The 22675-nt window shown below is 55.0% G+C and overlaps 1 protein-coding gene across 2 annotated transcripts in view; it reads left to right on the forward strand.

Moving 5' to 3' along the window:
* Positions 1-312: 312 nt before the first annotated feature.
* Positions 313-22675, forward strand: part of MFSD6 (major facilitator superfamily domain containing 6) — a 28898-nt gene continuing 6535 nt past the window's right edge. For both annotated transcript variants that reach the window (XM_081095409.1, XM_081095408.1), the window contains exons 1-3: positions 313-2882; positions 13451-13548; positions 21190-21351. In XM_081095409.1, coding sequence (XP_080951535.1) covers positions 1324-2882; positions 13451-13548; positions 21190-21351 — 1819 coding nt within the window. In that variant the 5' untranslated portion in view covers positions 313-1323. The remainder of the gene's footprint in view (positions 2883-13450; positions 13549-21189; positions 21352-22675) is intronic.

Consider the following 22675-nt stretch of genomic DNA (forward strand, 5'->3'; position numbering starts at 1 on the left):
GGACAGTCATTTCCAATAAAGACAGTTTCTGTCTCCCTTTGGACCTGTGTGACTCCTGTTTCCTTCTCTTTCCTCATAGCGCTGGCTAGGGCTTCCAGCTCCACGTTGCCTGAGGGTGGTGAGGACAGACAGTCTTGCTTTGTTCCCATAGAGAGAAAGCGCTCTCTGCCTTTAACCATCAGGTGTCATGCTCTCTGCAGGTTCCACCACGGTGACGCTCGCCTCCGTTCCTGTTTTTCTGAGACTTTTCATGAATGACTTCTTCATTTTGTCAGATGGGTGATGGGACCCTATTTTCTTCTTCTTGGCATCTTGATATGGTGGGTTACATTGATTGATTTTCCAATATTGCACCTTGAATAGACCCATCTTGGTCATCGTGTACAATTCTTTTTTATATATTTCTAAACTTTCTTTCCTAGTATTTTGCTAGGGATTTTTGAATCTATATTCATAAGGAATATGGTTCTGTAGTTTTCTGGTTGTTGGACTTTTTTCTGAATGTAGGGTTCTGGGTGGGCAGTTCTTTCAGCGCCTAAACACTATTGGCCCCTTCTGTCTGGCACCCGTGGTTTCTGATGAGAAACCGTGGGTTTGGAGTTGTTTTTCCCTTATTGGTAAGTTGTAATTCCTGTTTCGCTGCTTTCACGATTTCATCTTTGGTTTTCGTTTTCTTAAACTGCAATCCCTGAAAGCACACCTGGAGAATCGTATGTAACATCAGCCACCGGAGGCTGCTTCCTCACCACTGTGTCCTCTCACGGCTGCAGCACCAAGGCCTGGTCAGGCCAGTGTTTCTCGTTCATTTGGTTGGAATCAGGAGCTGCTTTCTGTTTTTCTCTGGGAACGGAATGGGCTGGGCTACCTTGATTTCCTAAATATTCTAGACTTCCTAGTTCAGTGGCTATGTTTGAGCAGTAAAACCCAGAAACTAGAAATACTATTTATTTTCAGTTCCCTATGTGGTTTAGACCTAATCCCTATCCTTTGGGCGTTTTTGGTAGGAATCCGTGAAAAGATTCGAATGAGCCTGAGCTATCAACCTGTCACCGGGAGATGCGATGAGTCAGTCAGTGGCCAGAAAGAACATTTGATGTTTCGAAGGGTGTTCAGAGCCAGTGTAGTATGGCGGCAGGTGACCCGTGGTGGGGATTCACTCCCACGGTTACTCTTAGCTGTCGCTTGAAACGCCTCTGCGTCCTGCAAGACGAAGCTTCGTGCTCACATGTTATCGGTGTCGTCACTAAGCCATCCTTTGCCTTTTACTCTAACAGGCCAGCAGCCAGCACTGTGAAGTGGCACTTCCGATGGTGGTGACGAGCCATGGCGGCCGATGATAAAGTGGCCATCCTCACGGATGACGAGGAGGAGCAGAAGCGGAAGTACGTGCTTGCCGATCCTTTCAATGGCATTTCCAGGGAGCAGGAGCCGCCGCCTCACGAGACCCCCTCGTCCACAGCCACGGAGGCCGCCCCCGAGGAGGAGGTGGACTGGATCGAGAGACACTGCGTGAAGATCAACAACGACCTGCTCATCTCCAAGGTCTTCTACTTCTTCTTCTACGCCGCGTACGGCTCTCTGTACCCCCTGCTGCCCGTGTACTATAAGCAGCTGGGCATGTCCCCCAGCCAGAGCGGGCTGCTGGTGGGCATCCGCTACTTCATTGAGTTCTGCAGCGCCCCCTTTTGGGGCGTGGTTGCGGATCGCTTTAAGAAGGGCAAAATCGTCCTCCTCTTTTCCCTTCTGTGCTGGGTTTTATTCAACCTGGGCATCGGCTTTGTCAAACCCGCGACCTTGAGGTGTGTACCAAAGATGCCCCCAACAGCCCGCCCCGCCAACGCGAGTCACCTGCTAACCCTCCTGCCAGCGAATTCCTCCTTCATTTCTTCGGCGACGCCGCCACCGAGGCCGCGGGAGAGGAGAGGCCTGCTCCTTGCCAGCGGGCCCACGGCGGCGGGAGACCCCGGGCCCAACGTCACGGAGCCTCTCACCTTCCCAACAGCCGCCGACAGGACCAGCGCGCGCACGCTGCCGCCGCAGACCGAGGACGTGACAAACGTCAGCAAGGACCTGACCTTGATCCCAAGTACGGCAGCCCCTGCCCCCCCGGATATTGTAACCAGAGAGCCCACCACTACCATCGTCACTACCACCAGGTCTTTACCTTCTGACCAGGTCACTCTGCTTTACGACCAGCAAGAAGTAGAAGCCATCTTCCTGGTGATCCTGGTGGTGGTCATCATCGGAGAGTTCTTCAGTGCCTCCTCTGTCACCATTGTGGACACGGTGACGCTCCAGTACCTGGGCAAACACAGGGACCGCTATGGGCTGCAGCGCATGTGGGGGTCCCTGGGCTGGGGCCTGGCCATGCTGTCCGTGGGCATCGGGATCGACTACACCCACATCGAGGTGCTCGTCCACGGGAAGGGGTGCCGGCCCCCCGAGTACCGCAACTACCAGATCGTCTTCATCGTCTTCGGGGTCCTCATGACCATGGCCTTGATCGTGGCCACTCAGTTCCGGTTCCGCTACAACCACTTCAAAAGTGAGGAGGGTCGAGGCAAGGAGGTGGAGATCGCCCCGGTGGAGAGAGGCAGCCCCACCGAGTCCGCCGAGGAGGTGCCCGCCGCGAGCCACGCGCAGGCCGCCAGCTTCTGGGACCTGATCCGCCTGCTGTGCAGCGTGCAGTACGGCTCCGTGCTCTTCGTGGCCTGGTTCATGGGCTTTGGCTACGGCTTCGTGTTCACCTTCCTCTACTGGCACCTGGAGGACCTGAACGGGACCACCACCCTCTTCGGGGTGTGCTCCGTGCTGAGTCACGTGTCCGAGCTGACGGCTTATTTTTTCAGTCACAAGCTCATTGAGTTGATCGGCCACATCAGGTAGGAACCTTGCTGCATGGTCTTATAGCTCCTTGGGCATCGGACCTTCCCTTCCATGGTCTTATAGCTCCTGGGGCATCGGACCTTCCCTTTCCATGGTCTTATAGCTCCTGTGGTCACATGGGTGGATATGATCATGTGTGTTGGGGTGAGAACAGGGCTTTCTGTTGCTTTCTCTTTAAGAGAGAAACGAAAGGAAGGAAGGAGGGAGCCTCCCTGGATTATCTAAAACAAACAAGCAGAACATGCTGCGTGCTCTCAGCAAGGAGCCTGGGAGTGAGTGCTCTGAGGCGTGGGAGCACCAGCGGTGGGAGCACCAGCTGCAGGAGCATGTCACCCTGGGCCTCCGGGGCCCACCCATCGCGGGCACCAGCGGAGGGGGAGGGAGGGGATGAAGAGGGTTCTGTTTTCTCAGCCTTCGGTGATTCTTGGCCATTTGCTGACACACAGACCTCGACCGCCTGGGGCTGTGGTCGGCAAACTGTGGCTCGCGAGCCACATGCGGCTCTTTGGCCCCTTGAGTGTGGCTCTTCCTAAGCCTTAGGAGTACCCTAATTAAGTTAATAACGATGTACCTACCTATATAGTTTAAATTTAAACAGTTTGGCTCTCAAAAGAAATTTCAATCGTTGTGCTGTTGATATTTGGCTCTGTTGACTAATGAGTTTGCCGACCACTGACCTGGGGTATAGATGTCTGCTCCGTTCAGTCGGCTGTGGTGTGGCCCCCAGAACCCCCACTTCCTGCGAGTTCGTGGAGGAAAACGCTTCTATCAGAGCTTCCTGGTTATGACATGAGTTTCTGTGTTTTTATCTGCCACGAACACATGGGGCATTTCCACATCCTCCTCCTCCCTAAATGCTCCATGGAACCCTTTTAGCCGAAAAAACGAAATGCTCGGTTCTCCTCTGAGTGCTGTTTCTCCCCCTGGTGTCGGTCTGGAGTGGGTGGGGCAGCGCTTGCCCTCTGAGTCCTGCTTCGTCACTGGCTCTGCAAGGAGGAGCCAGCCCCACGCCAGGCGCTCTGACCTCACAGGCAAGTCTGGCACGGCCGCTCCTAACGTTGGGAGTTGCCGTAACAGAAGAGGCGACTGTGTGCGTCCGCGTGTGCAGGGCAGTCTCCGCACCTGCTGTTCCTGCGAGAAATCAGGAAGGAGAAACAGACACGGACGAGACTTGAGAAACCCTGATCCCTCCTGTTCATGTCCCTTTTACTCACTGAAGAGAATATGTTATCATTTAAAGTTTCAACCTAGAGCCGTTCTTTTCCCCAAACAACTGTACATTTTCCCCATGTTTGGTTTGGTTTCGCTTTGGGAGGCTGTGCCCTATCCCTTCTTTCTCAAACCTTTGACCCCCTCGTGGCCACTGAACAAAGCCAGGCCCCGTGTGGGTGGTTCCCAGACCCAGAGCTCCCGGGCACACTCCGGGGGGCCAAGCCGCAGACGGTGCTGCAATATTAGGAGGTGGGATGACCTTGGCCTCGTCCGGGTCATGCGTACGTTCTCCGAGTCGCAGAGATGAACTAGACAGTTCTCCTCAGCCCGGGTGCCTGAGTGCCATCTGCTTTCGCTGTTAAAACCAGTCGTTCATGTCCAGACAGCGACCCGGCGCGGTCTCAGCAGCGACAGGAGCTCCAGATGCCCTCATTTCATCCGTCAGTAGGATTACCTGCGTGTTGACTCAGTGTAGGGTGTGTGTGTAGGTTCTCCCGTGCTAACAGAAGCTTCGTCCCTGCCCTTGCCTGTGGTCGGAGGTCCATTTTCTTCACGATAAAACTCTAGCAGGTTTACTGTAATTTTGGTAATGGCGTGAGCTTACCCGCGTGTTTTTCTTTCCTAAGCATTTGGAGTTACTCACCAGTTAGAAGCCTACGGCTCCCTTAGCTTTTCTGGTTTTATGTACAGCAGGCACCTTCTGTTTCTTAGCGATGTGGGGGAGAAGGCTCCGTGGTCACCTGCTGCTCCCAGGGGCCTGCTGGGATTCATCAATTTGTGATCACTCACCTCTTTGGCATTTTAATTCCACCCATTAGGATGTATTATCTTAACTGCGTTTTGAAGGATTCTGATAGCGTAGTGAGATTCTGCCCCTGTGCTCAGGTGGGATGCATATGGGTGTTTTTTTCTGGTGAGAATTTTGGGCGCCCCGTCAGTTGGTGGTGGTTGACTTTGGGGGTTTGAAAATGTGGTGGTGACAGTTTAAACTTTTCCTTGGAAAAACATCAGACATTAAATAATCGGTGAAGAGAAGTTGGAGCATTGGTGGCTCAGTGGTAGAATAATCGGTGAAGAGAAGTTATCTTTCTGCGAATTCATGGACTTTATGTTTCCCTGGATGGAGCATAAGGAGGGAGCTCTCTGTGGCTCTTACCGATGCAGATGGTTTTCAGCATTCTGTGCCGGTCTCATTGGGAGTTTGTTTTTAGGGGTCAGCACCACCAGAAAAATTGTAACTATCCTAATTTCCACAAATTACAGTTCATACCAGGATAATTTCTGAAAATATGATGCCCACTTTTGATCCACTTAGTATTTGAACAGCTCTTACTGTTGGGCCCAGTTTTTCAGGGAGTAGCCTGTCTATCTGTGTAAACACACACACACACACCCACACACATGCACACACGCACAGAGTAAATTATTTCTTTGATTTTGACCTTGGATTTTGTCCTCTGGGACGTGGCTTTCTCAGGCAAACAGGAAATGCTTAATATTTCCACTAAAAGACGTAACTTCTTTTGACTTGAAATCACAAGGCTTTGGGATTTACAGCAGGTATATTTCCGGGCTACTCCCTGTAAAGATGATAACTGGACACCTTTCGCTAGAAACGTAAATGCATCGTAAGGGCACACGCAACACCTCGCTGGATGTCTCAGCAGCTGTGAGTGGTGATCAAGACACATGGCAAGGAATCACTGGTAAATTCGTCAGTCCTTGCCCGCCAGTGTTAGGCCACCACCTGCGGTTTCTGATTTAACTTTGTTTGCATCTCAGGGACACACTCGAACCTACTCAGTCAGCTCTGACCTCGCCCGGAGGTCCTTGCACTGCGGGCAGCGTGGCCAGGCCCGGTCCTGCGGGAGGGTGACATGGTAACCACGACTCGCCGTTAGTTATACTTAAGAGGAGCCACGGACCCACGTGAGCTAGCCGGCGGCTGGGCAGGAGGAAACACAGGATGCACCCGGCAGGGAGGAGCACGCGGCTTTCTGGGGCCTGCAGGAGCCCCGATAGCGGACAGGGGTGCACGTGTGTTCCCCGAGGAAGGGCAGTCAGACCACAAAGGAGGAAGCGCAGCTGGGCTGGGGGGTGGGGGGGGAGGTGTGTGGAGAAGGCGGGGTTTGCGCTGCCTCACGGGTCTGAGAGGCCCTGGTTAGAATGTCTTCTTCTTGTTTTGTTTCTCATCCTCTCTCCCTGTTTCTACCCCCTCTTGGTGCCATTTGTCTCCCGGACCCACCGGGTCTCGGGCCCTCTCCTCGCCGGGCCGGGGAGCGCCCTGACGCCCGAAGGCCTCAGCCTGGGCTCCCTCGGGCCGGTGCTGCCCAGCAGGCCCAGCAGGAGCTCACAGCTCCCAGCACCCGGACCCTCCCACCGACCCCCGTGGGTGCGCCAGGCGCTCAGACTTCAAGGACCCCCAGTGGCTCCCTGTGTGGCCAGGCTGCCGAGCGCCGTTCCCGATTAAGAGACAGAAAGATGGTGGCCGGAACCAGCCCCTTTTTCCGCCTCAGTTCTTAAGGGAATGTGATTTCTTCCTTACACACAACTGTCACCACAATAAAAACAGTGTAAAGACTTCGTTCTCATAGTGAATTTGAAATTATTAGTTACACATGCTCTCAAGGAGCCAGGGTTACTCCGTGCTGCTGAAAAATCAAACCCTGCCTGTTTGTTCAAGGCAGGCGTGCAGAATTTAGGCTGAGAGCACCCCAGTGATAGGACGCGGAGATGAGCACTGGGAGAGGGGCTTGGAAAACCAGGGGCCCGAGGCCAGGTGGGTGCTGGAAGGAGGAACAGGCACTTCATCCTGGGGCAGGAGGGACCCTAGCAAGGCGCAGAGTAGGGGAGGCACGGACCTCACTGTTTGCACTCAGTGGCAGTGAGTGGGAGCCCGCCGGGTGAAGGCGACAGGGCCTGAGCTGCCGCGGGGGCAGCAGACGCCAGGGAAGGGAGGGGTTTGGAGGTGAAGCTGGCAGAGCGGGTTGGACGCAGAAAGTGAGGTAGAGACCTCCACCCTTCAGCGTAGGCTCCACTGGATCCAAGAGAAAGTTCAGGAGATTCAGAACTGGGGAGCCCTCTGCAGGCAGCGCTGGGGCTGTTTAGCTCGAAGTTGGTCCGTCCAGACGGGAATGTCTCGCACAGTTGACGGTCATAAGCCTGGAGCTTACTGGAGAGGTGAGGGTTGGGGGCACGGGTCTCCCCCAGGAACACGGATAAGAGGACGAGCAGGTACCGCGGAGGAAGAGAAACGGGCTGAAGAAGGCCGGCTACGGTTGTTTCTCACATTCCTGGTCTTAGTGAAACGGTGGCCTGTGCCTTCTTGCTTGGAGTGAGTTCCCTCAGACGTACTAGGAAGGATACTCTGTGTTACGAGGGATCGTGCTCACGCTGTTTCCTGTACCTGGGCCCACGTCTCGCTCCGATGCCGCCGCCTGAGCCAGGCCTCTGGGCGTGCCCGTGGGCTGAAGACACAGCAAGGGAGAGAGGGAAGCAAAGGGAAGAGGAGGGAGAGGAACAGACGGGGAGAAGGAAACGTGGGAAGAGGAAGGGCTGTCCTGAAAGGCCGTGTACGCGGTGGGTACCGCGGGGCGTGGCGTCAGGCTGCCTGGCCAGCTCCTGGCTCTGCACGCGAGCCTGAGGCCGGGACACGTCACACCAGCCTGTTTTGTCATCTGTAAACAGGGAGCGTCACAGTGCCTACCCCCTAGTTTTTTATGAGGTCCGAGTGAGAGAAAGCATAGCAGCTGTTCAGAACGGTGCCTGGCGTATAGTAGGTGCAGTTCCTTTTCTCTTTTCTTTTTTGCTATTACTTTGTCAGTCTTCCGATATATTATGTTGATCATGACTATAAGACCCATGGAATTTGATGAAAGTACAGTGACTCTGTATAATAGTTAAGGCTGTCGAGTTAAAATGTTTGTGGATTTCAAAATAACTAACATCCCCCTCAAAAAACACCTTGGTCAGTTAGGGTTTCCTCCCCGATAATTTATGACGCTGTCGATCGTTCATGTCCTCCATGGTGCCGCTGCTGAGGGCTCCGTGGCAGTGAGCTGCCGTCTCTGCCGTCGTTGGCGCACAGGTGGCGGTAATGACAGCTGTCGTTACTTGTGCGTGGGTAGACTTCTATCTTTCGGTGCCTTTCCCACTTTGCCTGCAGTGACGTTGATATTCCTTTGTATAGGAAAAGCCGCTTAGAGCTACTTCGAGTGTAGATTCTCATTATTAAACTATAAGCTGCCGAGTCTCAAAAATAGAAGTTCTGATCAAGAGCCGAAAGGGTGTGATTTGTTTTTTGCAGCCCGTTGGAAAGAACATCTTTGCAGAGAAGTGTGTTTCCGTATGATGTCATGGCTGCTAGGCTGAGTGGAGAATACAGCCTTACTGTTCCTTGAGCTATTCATAGGTCAGAACAAAAGGCCGTTGTTGGCAGGAGCTGCGAGTAGGTCGGGGGAATGCAGTGATCAGTGTCATACTGGCTGGTTTTCTCCTCTGCTCGGTGGCCCGAGGCTCTCACCGATTAAAGAGCACAGGGCTGACTCCCAGTGGATGTGGCTTCTGTGGCTGTGGACCACCCATCTCACCATCTCACAGCGGGGCTCAGTGGCTGAGCGTCGGCCTATGAGCCAGGAGGTCACGGTTCGATTCCCGGTCATGCTCAGGTTGTGGGCTCCATTCCAGTAGGGGCTGTGCAGGAGGCAGCCGATCAGTGATTCTCTCTCATCATTCATGCTTCTATCTCTCTGACCCTCTCCCTTCCTCCCTGAAATCAATAAAAATATGTATAGGGGGGAAAAGTACATAATTCACTATACAAACTCAAAATCTACAGAAATATATTCTCTAGACAATGAAGGGCCCTGTAATCAGAGATTTCCAAGATAGCCGTTGATCATGGTTTGGTTTCTATCTCCTTCTAGGTTTGTTTATATGCTAACGTAACTAGAATATGGAAACACACACACACACACACACACTTGATGATACTACGACCAGGAAGACACTGTTTTCAGAGATTACCCAGAGGTTCTCAGCAGCAGGTGTGCAGAATGGACGGGGGCATTTCCCGTTGTGTCAGAGACTGGCATTCAGCATGCAGGGGGCAGGGACCCAACACCCCGCAGTGAATGGGGCCCCCATGGGAAAGGGTCGTCCCGTCCAAAATCCCCGTGGCCACGTGAGAAAAGCCCTTTTGAAGAGAACAGTCCTTCTCTTTGCCGTCATCATCGCTCATCAGCCTGGTTGAGATTATGTGACACGATGTTGCTGTGTTCTCACGGCGTACTTGAGCAAGGCAGGCTCCTCTAAGTGCCGAGATAAAGAAGACACAGCCTTGTCCCCCGGCACTCAGCCCCTGCGTGCGAGTGCAGCTGTGACCAGCACCGATGGAAACGGGGACAGAGGGACGGGAGGCAGCCGGTGACGCTGGGAGCCCTGGGAGGTCCCCTGGAGGGATGGCTCCTGACACGGGGACTCGCACAGGGAGAGGTGCCGGGCAGAGGGCGTGTCTTGGGAAAAGGGAGAAGTAGGTCCTCCGCTCGGCCACGTCTAGCGAGGCACCCGCTCTGGGCATGAGGCGTGGCCGTCCCAGCCCCTCGGCGCTCGGTCGCTGGCCCTGTGGCCACGTCTCCCTCCGACTGGCTGCTTTGCTACCATCGAGGCAGGAGACGGTGCCGTGACGGCAGCTGAGAGAATGCCAGCCGTGTTCTTTTAAAAAAAAAAATAGATATTTTTTTTATTGATTTCAGAGAGCAGGGGAGAGGGAGAGAGAAATAGAAACATCAATGATGAGGGAGAATCTTGGATCGGCTGCCTCCTGGGATCGAGCCCGCCACCCGGGCATGTGCCTTGACCGGGAATCGAACCGTGACCTCTTGGTTCACAGGTCAACGCTCAACCACTGACCCACGCCGGCCGGGCAGCAATGCTCCTTTTAAACCAGCCAGGCCTGGGAGTGGGGCACAGGATGGCAGGAGATGCCACCACGAGGGGACACGAAGGGGGTGGGACAAGCGATTCTGGAGCGTTGCAGCCTATTCTGCTGGAGGGGCAGGGACACCCGCGGGACATTTGCAGTCACATGGCATCGTGGGGGCTGGTTGGGGGAGGGGGTGAGTATGAGAAAGGAGGGACTTTTCTAGACTAAAATGTAACTCTTTCAAAAGCTTTAAAGCTTATATTTTAATCATTTTCTAAAGAGCTTGGAGGGAGGTACTCTGCTGCCTTCTTCAGCAAACCACAGGGCATCATCTTCAGGGCCATGGCCGGAAGGGGTGGCTGTGCTGAGACACGCCTCATTCCGGGGAGGACCCCGCCCTCACGCCCCTGCGGCTTTACCGCCAACCTGGGTCCGTTCCCTCTCCGGCCATGCTCTTCCCTCTCGTTGTCCAGTTATTTGTAACCGAGGTGCCCCGGACACTCCAGGGACAGCCAGGGGTCTCTCTGCCCACCTGACCTCATTTTGCCATGACCCCTCTTTAAAGGCCTCTCTCCAGATACAGGTACTCACAGGTGCTGGGGTTTAGGACTTGGGTCTTTAACATATAAATGTATTCGGGACGGGGGAGGGGGGCACACACAATTCACCCCAGAACAGTGAATAACATGGCGGTTTAAATATTCCGCTCAGATATCAGAGATTCGTAGGTTGCTGCGATACTTTTTAGTGGCCGCTCAATAAATGCATGTCCACGCCTTTCCCTCGTCACAGGGCAGAACGCTGCCTGCCTCCCCGCTCACGGTCCCATCTGGCCGACTTCCTGAGTCACGGCTGCCCCAGGACGGCTGGCGAGGAAGGAAAGCGAGGACGCCCCTCTCTTTTGAAATTCTGGAATAAAATGTTTCCAGGAAACAAGAGGGTCCTTGGTTACTCTGCTTTAAAATAAGAACAACAATGACGAGGCTGCCATGTACTGAGTGCTCACCTGGGGCAACTCCCTGGGCAGCAGTGATCTGAACGAGCTGGCAGAGTAGATGCTGTCCCTCCTGGACCCGAGGAACGGGGCTGGGAGAGAGGGAGGGACGAGTAAGTATTACTCCTTACTCGATCTGAACGAGCTGGCAGAGTAGATGCTGTCCCTCCTGGACCCGAGGAACGGGGCTGGGAGAGAGGGAGGGACGAGTAAGTATTACTCCTTACTCGGCGTCTGCTCCCTAAGGCGCCTGGGTCCTGAAGGGCTGCAGCCGCGCGATCAGAACGTGGGACGGAGTGAAGGGCACATCGACTCGGAGCCGCGGGCTTGGTAGCGGCCCCCGGAGGCCCCGGGGCCCAGCAGTCAGGCCCCAGCGGCTGAAGTGCACGCGGCAGGGTCTGGAGGCGAAGCCCAGTCTGTTCCTTAGCCTGGCTGGCGGACTCGGCTGCTCCAGGCCGGGGCCTTGGGGCTGGACTGAACAGTGGTGGTCGTGGTAACCCTGACGCAGGATTGGGCCTAGAGGGACGGTGGGGAGAGGCGGTGCGGACACAGGGAAGGTGTATTAGCACTTTTTTTATGCTGGGAATCTAGGGAAGTATTACTGAGAGCTGCCTGGGATGGCGACCCCGTGGTCGTCCCCCGCTGGGCACCGCTCGTCTCGGAGCTTTCCGAAGCTCGGTGCCCGGGGCCCAGAGGTCGTCGCTGAAGGCGCCTGGGCCTCCACCCCTGTAGCTCTAACAGTTACTGAGCAAACCCAACTGACAGCCAAGGAGAAGGGACGAGCCAGGCCGGGGCTGGCAAGCCGCAGCCATGGGTACGTCGGGCCTGCGGTCTGTCTCCGAATGGCCCGGCCCAGGAACCATAATGGTCTCCGTACTTTGAAGGGGTTGAAAGAAGTCACGAGGAGAATACTTTGTGACGTGAAAGTCAGGTGAGGTTTACATGTCGGTGTTTATAACTCAGGTTTTGTTGACACACAGCCAGCGAGGTCGTTCACTGACAGTGTCTGTGGCTGCTTTCACACCCGGCAGAGCGCGTGGTCGAGGAGGCCCAGAGCCCTGGCCTGCCGGCTGCGTGGCCCGCGTGGGACTGTTTGCTGTCTGAGTCAGGCTACGTCGGGCTCCTGCACGGGGCTGGCGTAGGATGTGAGAAGGAGACTCGGGCGTGTGTAACTTGTGTGGCGTATTTTGCATTGAGTTTCCCGTGGGCTTTTTGCTTGTTTATGTCCTGGAGGGACCCCGGTTGATGGATCGTTAGCAAGTGTGTTGGACAGATGTTCTATCAGAGAGGACTCAGACATATACTTTTCCCTCAAAACATACAAGTACAAAGAACATCATGTCCGCAGACTGTGACCCAGACCTTTCCAATACCGAGACCTCCTCGGCCCCTCACCCGCTTCCTATCCCACCCCCACCCCTCAACCTTTCTCTTTCTTTTTTTGTTTTCTTTCTCCCACCCTCCTGTCCTAGATCTGCAGTTAACACCAGCGGAGCCTCGAGCATCTCCTCCCCGATCCAATGTTTGGAAAAGGGCCGTACTTATAGGAATGATTTCAACATAAAAGTTGAGCGCTAGAGATGAGGAAAGTACCACTGACTGCCAGATCGGTTTCTTTCTTTTACCTTCTAGCGTTCACCCACCTGAACCCAGAAAACAAGGAGAGCATTGAGGCTAGGAAAGCCCACGGGAACCGGGAAGCAACAGGGGGGAGTCTCCACCCCCAGGCTGTTCGCACAGAGCAGCAGCCCGCCCCGCTCAGAGCGCGCGTGACCTTAGATGCGTGGACACACACCGCTGTGGCTTCGCCTGTTTTGTTTGCAGTCGTGGTTTGGTGGTGCTGATTGCGAGGGGGAAGGCAGCACATGGCCTCATGCTTTAAAAACATAAACAGGGCACTAAAAGGAAAAAGTATTTGGTTTCCAAAGGTTATTCTCCATCATTGGCTGGTGGCTTGGGTGACCTTGAGAGTGTCCTTGTGAGACGGCTCGGTGTCTCGGGGATTGCCAGCGAGGCCACGTCCAGTCACGCTCTCCTTCCCATCCTGTCCCTCCCCTCGCGGGTGGGGGGGGGGGGGGGGGAGTCGGTCACTCTTCCCAGGCGGGTGCCCCCTCCAGCCCCGGAAGGAAGCCGGCCGTCATTGCAGATGGCGGGGTGCCCGGACCCGCTTACGGGCCCTCCTCCTGCACGGACGGAGCTCAGGAAGGGGTGTTCGCCTTTATACCGACCGACCAGCGTGGGAGAGGCCAGGGCAGATATGTCAGAAGCGACCCTCTTACTCCCGAGAACCCCTCGCCTCCCCCCACGTCCCCCCACCCCCGCTAAGCCCGGAAGGCTGTCTGGGTGATGGGAGGTTGGGCAGGGAAAACAGAAGCGATGCCTGCATGTTCTGTATCCCACACCCGGGCCCGACTCACTTTCCTCTGCGTCCCCAGGGTCCTGTACATCGGCCTGGCCTGCAACACGGCGCGCTACATCTACATCTCCTACCTGGAGAACGCCTGGACCGTGCTGCCCATGGAGGTGCTCCAAGGTGAGTCGCACCCCCCCCCCCCTGCCGCATTGGGCTGTTTCCTGCCTGAGTGCAGGCGGGGGCCCTCGCAGAGGAAGGGCGGCGCTGCTGTTTTGTCTGATTTGAGGTGGTTGCTAAGGAAGAGGTGGCCTCCGTGGCCCTTCAGTTATCCGAACGCCGCCTGTGTGTGTGGAGCCAGAAAGGGCTGGACGCGGCCCACACCCTGGCGATTAAACACAGGAAGAGGAGCTGAGAATAAACTCCCGTGTACCATCGACGGGCGTGGACATCCGGCGTGTTCTTCACATTAAATGGGTCTGTCGTGTAGAGATTTTGGTGTTTTGTTTTTGTGGGTCAGCTACGCGTAATGACAAAGCTGTCGTACTCGCTTTACAGCTTCAGTCATTTTCCACATCCAGTGGCCTGTGGCTAACGCCAGGCCGGGCTGTGGCTCCCTGCAGCCTCTGCTCCCGCCTGCCGGCCTGGCTCTGCCGGAGCCTCACGCACTCCTCCCTCAGCAGACCCTGGAACCTGCCTTGAAGGCTCTTCCTCGTGGGCCTGGAGCACCGAGCACAGGCGCCCGCTCTGAGCTCGCTGCCCGTTAGCTCGCCCCCAGGCGGTACCCCGAGAACCCCTGGCAGCAGCTGGGCCAGGCCATTTGGTGGTTGGCATGACGCGTAGAAGAAAGGTTCGGGGCAAGGTCGTGGGCGTGAGGTCTTCTGGGGCCGCCCAGGCGCCTGAGCCAGGACTTGTACTGACAGTCCCCGATTACGCAGCTTCCTCAGCTGGAGGTCGCTGTGGTCGTGGCCCCTGGCCCGGAGGGCGCCAGCGCGGCCCCATCAGCATCACGTCTCGTCATGAGGTCCAAGATGGACCATTTGCCGTGAGCTCGTCTGTGAGTGGCCTGAGGTGACCTCTCAAGCCCCCACAAAATCCACTTGACCCAGAAACCCCCACAAACCATGCGGATCAAGAGGTTTAGCTTACCCCAGCCGGTCGGAGACCGGTGCCCAGGTAACCAGGTGCTGAGAATGGCGAGCCCGCAGCCTGGCCCCTGAGTGGCTGTAGGAGCAGAGCTGCTCCGGCCTGGCCCCTGCCCCTTAGATGTGGTGAGCAAGACAAGGAAACATCTAAGGCCTGAAACCGCTGGGTCCCAAGGTTTGCCTGTCCCAGCAGCTGCGGTCGCCTGAGTCACACACACTCTCCTTCTCTGCCTGCCCGGGGGGCCTTTTGGGTGGGTGGGTGGTTGGTTGGTTGTTTTTAGGGTTTTCACCGGGTTGACCTTCAGAGGCTGTCTCTGCCCCAGCTCTCAGGTGCGCCAGGCCAGCTGGGCTGTTGGTCTGGTCCGTCAGTGGTGAGGGTCTGTCACAGTGGACTCCGTGTGGGCCGCTCAGGGGTAGTTATACATTGTTCAGGGGGCACAGGCCAGTGCCAACACAGCAACAAAACAAAACATTCCCGTTCGCCAGCACTTGGCAGTGTGCGCGCCTCTCAGCCATGGTGAGGTGACGTCGCCCAAGCCACGCGGAACCTTACAAAGAGCCACTGTCAGCTCGGGAAGGGCCTTCTCTCGCTCACAGAGCCCTGTGTTGCAATCGAGCACGTTTGCGGGCCAAGAATGAACACTCCTGAAATTCATGTTGCGGAGTCCATACCAAGGCTGCATATTAGGAAAAGTTATTTGGGTGCAGATGAAAACCTGATAGTATGTATGCTGTGAGCTCTTAGGGGAAGAGGGGAAGAAGGTGATAAGAATATACAGTTTTTCAAACGAATAGATGGTTGGGCACGTTGGACATCGCCGACAAAACCTCTCCGAGCGGAGGCTGCAGTTACTGTAGAACCGTTTCAGTGTTGATCTGAGCACCGAAGTCCTAAACCTGGACACTGTGGGTTGAAATATTGCTCCACTACCCTGTTGTCTGTTGGCTTTGATCTCTCTGTGCCTTAGTTTCCTTGTTGGAAAAATGAAGGAAAAAATAGTCCCTGTTACTGGGAGGAATAACGGGATAATCTGTGCAAAGCACAGCAGAGTTCCTGCTAGAGCTGCAGCAATATTATTAGTGAGAAACACTTAACGTTCACCATCATTATTTCTAATGGTTCTAGGTCATTCCAATGCCAGTGTGTCCCCAAACAGCTAGGGTCCTGGCAGCAGGTGGCATGAAACACCTCTGCTTCTGTGGGCGTCGAAGAGACTCCTGGGAGACCCCAGCGACGGTGAGGCAGGGCTGAGAAGTCCAGTTTCTGCGGCCTGTGTGGCCTCTGAGAGTCACTCATTGACTTGCCACTCAGACTTATTTATGAAGCGCCTGTTACATGCGTTGGTAGTGGATGGGCACCCGCAGGTGTCAGGAGCTTTGTGACAGGAGCCAAGGAAGGGTTAGCCCAGGGGTGGGCAAACTTTGTGACTCGAGGGCCACAATGGGTTCTTAAACTGGACCGGAGGCCGGAACAAAAGCATGGATGGAGTGTTTGTGTGAACTAATATAAATTCAAAGTAAACATCATTACATAAAAGGGTACGGTCTTTTTTTTTTTTAGTTTTATTCATTTCAAACGGGCCGGATCCGGCCTGCGGGCCGTAGTTTGCCCACGGCTGGGGGCACATATTATAAGGAAAGTCGATTGATGCCTTTGCTACTGTTGTGTGTGTGTGTGTGGGGGGAGGGGGTGGAGAGGGGGTGACATCTTTTTATTCTTATTGTTTTATCCACCAACTTAGTTATCTCACACTAAAGGGTTTAAGGAATTGTAGCTCTGCCCTAGCTGCTTTGGCTCAGTGGATAGAGCACTGGCCTATGGACTGAGGGGTCCCAGGTTTGATTCCTGTCAAGGGCATGTACCTCGGTTGCAGACTCCCGGCCCGGGTCAGGGGCATGTGGAAGGCAACCAATCTGTGTCTCTCTCACATCGGTGTTTCTCTCTGTCTCTCCCCCTCCCTTCCACTCTTTCTAAAAATCAATGGAAAAAATATCCTCAGTTGAGGATTTATTTTAAAAAAATTATAGCTCTGGTGTAAACACATTTACCCAGGCCACTGACTAAATTTGCACACTTATTTCATCAAAGAATAATCATCGACTACTTTTCCCAGTTCTCTCATAAAAAGTAAAGTTGATGATCTATTTCACCCCCAGATCTTAGAGCAGTGGTTCTCAACCTTCCTCATGCCTCAACCCTTTAATACAGTTCCTCATGTTGTGGTGACCCCCAACCATAAAATTATTTTCGCTGCTACTTCATAACTGTAATTCTGCTACTGTTATGAATTGTCATGTAACTATCTGATATGCAGGATGTATTTTCATTGTTACAAATTGAACATAATTAAAGCATAGTGATTAATCACAAAAAAATACGTAATTATATATGTGTTTTCCAATGGTCTTAGGTGACCCCTGTGACCCCCAAAGGGGGGGTCGCAACCCACAGGTTGAGAACCACTGTCTTAGAGGAAAGTCATTTCAGGTAGCACAATGGTCCAGACTTCCTTGCTTGTCTTACAAATAGGAAAATGGGGGAGGGTTTCTAGATTCCTGGATGGCTTTTGCATTCTTGTAAAATCAGAGGACCAGACAGAACCGGAGTAAAAACATGGGCAAGAGTTTCCGATTATTAACATGATCACGAGGAGGTTAAGAGCAAGAACCACACGGCTACCAATGTCCTTTGTGTACGAAGGGGATGTTACCAGCCAGGCCCCTCCTGTGGATTGTCCCGTGTTGCGAGTTTCTTTTTAAGGGGATGATGGATTCTCCCACTTACATGACAGTGTGAAACGGGCTATTCCGAGACGCTACGCTCCATGTCTGCCTCGGACAGTGTTGGAGCAGACAGGCCGAGCGGCTTTCATTCTGCTATTAGGGGAGCCTCTTTTTACTGTGGCTTCCCCGTCTTCCCTTCAGTTAATGCCCTGAGCTGCTTTCCAGGACACAGTGCCCATTATCTAATCCGCCGCAGAGAGCAATAAGGAAGCCCGAGCAGCCCAACCATGGACGCCCTTTACGGCTGCCAGTTAGTGCCAGCCAGCAGCCCTGAGAATAGCTTCAGAGCATCCCGACCAAAGCCATCCCTCGGCCTTGTGATCTCAGAAGACTCAAAGTTTGGGGAAAACCCTTAGAATTAAAAAAGAAAGACGGGAAACCCTGTTATTGGGAGACTCTGTGTGTGCCCAGGCCTTCCCACGTAAGAGAATAGCTGCTAAAATTATATTTGATCTGAAGTATAGCAGCCACGTATTCGTTACTTCCGGGTCACATAACCGCGTGGGCCCATCTTTCTCTACGTGTAAGCCCTGCGATTGGTTGCTCAGACATGGACACGGTGGCGGCACCATCCCAGTTTCTTTGCAGCCATTTGGTGAGGTTTCAGGTCTTTAATGATTCATCTTTAAGAAATGATTTCCAAAACCTATGTTGGATGTTCCTGTTGAATCTCAATGAATTTTGAATAAATTCATTTTAGTTCTCGGCATGTTTTTTCCTTAGTGTTGTTAATGAAAAAACAACAACACATGTATCTGAAAAAAAATGGCATTGACAGCATCTTTAATAATATCTATATTTATAAAAGCCCAGCGAACGGAATGCCGGAATGACTGGTTGCTATGTCGTGCACTGCGGCTGGCCAACCAGCCCAATGAAGGGGTGGCCCCGCCCCCTGGCCGGCCCCCACCACTACGACTGGGGGCAGGGCCGATCGGCCAACCTCCCGCGGCCCCTCCCACCTGCCGGCCCTACCTCAATCGAGCCCCCCTTGGGGCAGGCCAGCCGGACCCTACCCATGTACGAATTCGTGCACCAGGCCTCTAGTATTTAATAATACCACTGTGCCAACTTTTATAGTTAAGATTCCAGGCAGGCACTGCTCGGTTCTGAGAGAGCCCGCATGACCTAGGGTACTGAAATTGTTCCGCCAGGTAAAGCAAAGCAAATATTTTATTTGACGTCTGTGGAAATTAAATAAGTGTGCGTACGGCCTCTAATCAGCTAGCCCACATTTCTAGTTAAAAAATAACCTCGTTGAAATGACTCCTGAAACACATGTAAGCCCACGGGGAGCTAGTGTGCTGTGTTCCTGTTAACTGTGGGGCATGTGATCGAAGGTGACCAGGAAGAGTGGTGTTTGCTCCATATGGATCCAGGGAGTAGGATGGTCCCGGGAAGGGACCGTACGCCGGCCACTGTGAACGCCACCCTGCTGGCTGCTGGGTAAAGCTGTGTCCTTCTGCCCTGAGCCTCCTTCTGGGACACAGCTCCTTACTGGGAAACAGTGGGACCCTCAGGTCTCGCTGCTAAAGATCAGCAGGTGGAGCCCTGTTAGACCAGGGCTGATTCTGCTCTGAGTACCCGGCCGTCCAGGAATCGAGTTTTTCCGGTCTGGCCGGTGAGACCAGTCCTCTTCCTGGCCCGGCCTGGGGCTGAGCCCGTTCTCAAAGGCTCTCAGGGGCTCTTTCCTGGCTTTGCCAAGTGGCGGCACCTGCTTTGCTGATCGGTGCTCTCTCTCCTCCCAGTTTTCTCCTCCCCGGTCTTCTCTCTCCTCCCTGGTCCTCTATCTCCTTTCTGGTCCTCACCTCTGGACCTCCAGCCGCCTTGGGCCCCCAGACTGTCCACTCCACCTCCCCAGCCCAGGGCCCCCCTCTGCCTGACGCCCTCAGACCCTCCCCAGGCAGTAGGCGGGGCTCCTCGTTTCCCTTCTCTCAGGCACTGTCCTTGCTGCTGATGTCCAGGCTCTGGGAACGATGACTCCCGTGTCTTGTCCAGGTCTTGGCTGTTTCAGGAAGGAGGGTCCATCCAGGAGCAGACGAATGTCGGATTAAGTCTTACATTTATACTAATCCTTTAGTTCCGTTTTCCAAACACAGGTTAAGAGCTTCTGATGGTACTGCCTCCACGTGGGTTATTTCTCAGGGAGCAAGTCCATGTCTTAGCCTCCCAGGCCCGCACAATTCCTCGTCCCTCCGTTGTGAAGGCTGTCGTGTTACTACCTTCTTATTACATTGAAAGCAGCGCTCTGCTCGAGATTTAAACCCACACAGGGTGCAGCTGCTCTACAGTAAAATAACGACCCCCCCCCCCGTTATCTCTATTCTCCCCCTCCCCCCAACAAATGGTGAAGATATAATGAAACTGGTGAGGAGGCATTGCAAATGGCAAACAAATGGGAGTTATATGTGAAAAGGCGTAAAACTTGTTACAGCCCTTTGTTGATTAACCCCACCTGTAGAATGCCAGGCAGTGGACATAATCTGAGATCCATGAAAAGCTGTATCTCCAACAGTGGTAATCATGTTGCTAATTATAGTGGAAAAAAAGTTGGAAATAGTCTTAATGTCAGTGTAGGTGCCCGATACCCAAAATATATAAAGAGCTCCTACAACACAACAGCAAAAAAGCCCCAAGCCCAAAAACAACCTGACCACCCAGTTTAAACCAGCGAGCAGAGCATCTGAGCAGTCATTTCGCCAGAGAAGATACACAGGTGGCCAGTAAACCAAAAGGAGAAAGGGGAAATGTGCTCACAGGTCACTGGGAATGCAAGTCCAAACGCGGGGAGACGCCCCCCCCCCTTCCCGGCTGCTGTGGTTATAAACACGGACAGTAACAAGGCTGCGAGGGCGAGGAGGACCCGCAGCTCTTGTGCGCTGCTGGGCGTGGAACAGGGTGCGGCTGCTGTGGACACAGGCAGGCAGGGCCTCCACGTTTAACCATCTGTACGCCATACGTGTCTGTAGACGCACGCGGTGGGCCTTTTCAATTAAATTCACAATATCGCGGCAGTTAGCTGGTTACATAGATTATTACCCGTAGGACCTCGTCACCCCACTTGTGGGAATACACCCCAAGCACTGACAGCAGGGACTCAGACGGACACTGCACCCCTGGTTCAGAGCAGCGCTGCTCACGGTAGTAGCCAAAAGGTGGGTACAACCCAGTGTCCCTCGACAGATGGGCAAACAAACGCGTTTTCCACGTGCGATGGAGTACTAGCCTTGAGGGGGAAGGAATCCGGGACCCCTGCAGCGCGGAGGGCTCTGGCGACATTATGCTGGGGGAAGGGAGCCCGACACAGAAGGACAGACTGTGCGGTCCACTTACACGAGGCCCCGAGGCACTCACTTCACAGCGACGGAAAGTTGGATGGGGGCCCGGCCGGTGTGGCTCAGTGGTTGAGCGTCGACCTAGGAACCAGGAGGTCACGGTTCAATTCCCAGTCAGGGCACATGCCCGGGTTTCGGGTTCGATCCTCAGTGTAGGTTGTGCGGGAGGCAGCCGATCAATGATTCTCTCTCATCATTGATGTTTCTCTCTCTCTCTCTCCTTTCTCTTCCTCTCTGAAATCAATTTAAAAAAATATATATATATTTTAAAATAATGAAAGTAGGATGGGGTTCCCAGGGCCTGGGGCAAGCTCCTGTTAGATGGGGAAGAGGTTCAGGGTGGGGTGAAGTTGTGGAGATGGACGGTGGTGAGGGCTGCAAACAGTGTGAACGTGCCTAATGCCACGAACGATGCACTTACCAATGGGGAACATGGTGGACGCTGTTATGCGGAGGCGAATGAAGCCTGTCTCTCACAGGCAGATGTGTGTGCGTTTGAGGGAGGGACTCCTGTCTGGAAAGGGAGCCTGAGCTGCTGCTCACCGTGCCCCCCCCCCCAGGTGTGACGCACGCGGCCATCTGGGCGGCCTGCATCTCCTACCTGAGCGCCGCGGTGCCCCCCGAGCTGCGGACGTCGGCGCAGGGCATCCTGCAGGGCCTGCACCTGGGTCTGGGGCGAGGCTGCGGGGCCATGATCGGAGGCGTGCTGGTCAACTACTTCGGTAAGAACGGCGTTCTCTTTCTCCCTTTCTTCTTGGGTGAAAACGTACGACTTTCCAGCGACTCCTCCATGGACACTCTCATTGTTCCTGAAGATCGGCAGAGGGGAGCCCCCGGTCACAGTCTCCCCGGCTCTCGTGGGGTCTGACTGCACACCCATGTGCCTGCCACGAGGGCGAGGGCAGCGCTGTCACCGGGCACACCCCCGGCCACAGCCAGTGAGAGGCCACACACGCCCAGAGGGGCCAAGCAGAGGCGTGAGCACAGGCTGTGGTTTGAAGTCAGCGATCCTAACGCGGCCGGGAACGCCCAGCCGCGAGACCCATCATCGTTGTCCACCCTGAGCATCTGAGCCAGGAAGCCTGCTGTGCGCAGTGTGCCTGCCCTGTGGGCCTCCCATCGGGAATGCCGGGCTGGGCAGCACGAGGCCACTCTGTGCCGGGCCGCACCCGCTCAGGCGCTGCGGGCGGTGGGCCCAGGGTGCCTGGCTTTAGCCTGTCTGAGCTCCAGCCACAGAGTAATAGGGCGGCGTACAGTCAGGGAGGCGTCTATGGAGGAGAGAGCACCATGGAATTTTATGGTGAAAGGCTCTCAGAGGCGTTCTTAAATGCAGTTTTAAAATTTGACCAGTGACAGGCCCAGTACCAGCACCTGGACCTCCTGACACCCCCTGGGCCTCCTGATACCCCCCCTGGGCCTCCTGACACCCCCCTGTGCCTCCTGACACCCCCCTGTGCCTCCTGACACCCCCCTGTGCCTCCTGACACCCCCCTGGGCCTCCGGACACCCCCTGGGCCTCCTGACACCCCCCTGTGCCTCCTGACACCCCCTGGGCCTCCTGACACCCCCCTGTGCCTCCTGACACCCCCCTGTGCCTCCTGACACCCCCCTGGGCCTCCGGACACCCCCTGGGCCTCCTGACACCCGCCTGGGCCTCCTGACACCCCCCTGTGCCTCCTGACACCCGCCTGGGCCTCCTGACACCCCCCTGTGCCTCCTGACACCCCTGGGCCTCTTGACACCCCCCTGTGCCTCCTAACACCCCCTGGGCCTCCTGACACCCGCCTGAGCCTTCTGACACCCGCCTGGGCCTCCTGACACCCCCTGGGCCTCCTGACACCCGCCTGGGCCTCCTGACACCCCCCTGTGCCTCCTGACACCCCCCTGTGCCTCCTGACACCCTCCTGGGCACCCTGACACCCCCCTGTGCCTCCTGACACCCCCCTGTGCCTCCTGACACCCGCCTGGGCCTCCTGATACCCCCCTGTGCCTCCTGACACCCGCCTGGGCCTCCTGACACACCCCTGTGCCTCCTGACACCCCCTG

The sequence above is a fragment of the Myotis nattereri genome, assembly GCF_964212035.1.
Source record: "Myotis nattereri genome assembly, chromosome: 7".
In the NCBI taxonomy this organism is placed as follows: Eukaryota; Metazoa; Chordata; class Mammalia; order Chiroptera; family Vespertilionidae; genus Myotis; species Myotis nattereri.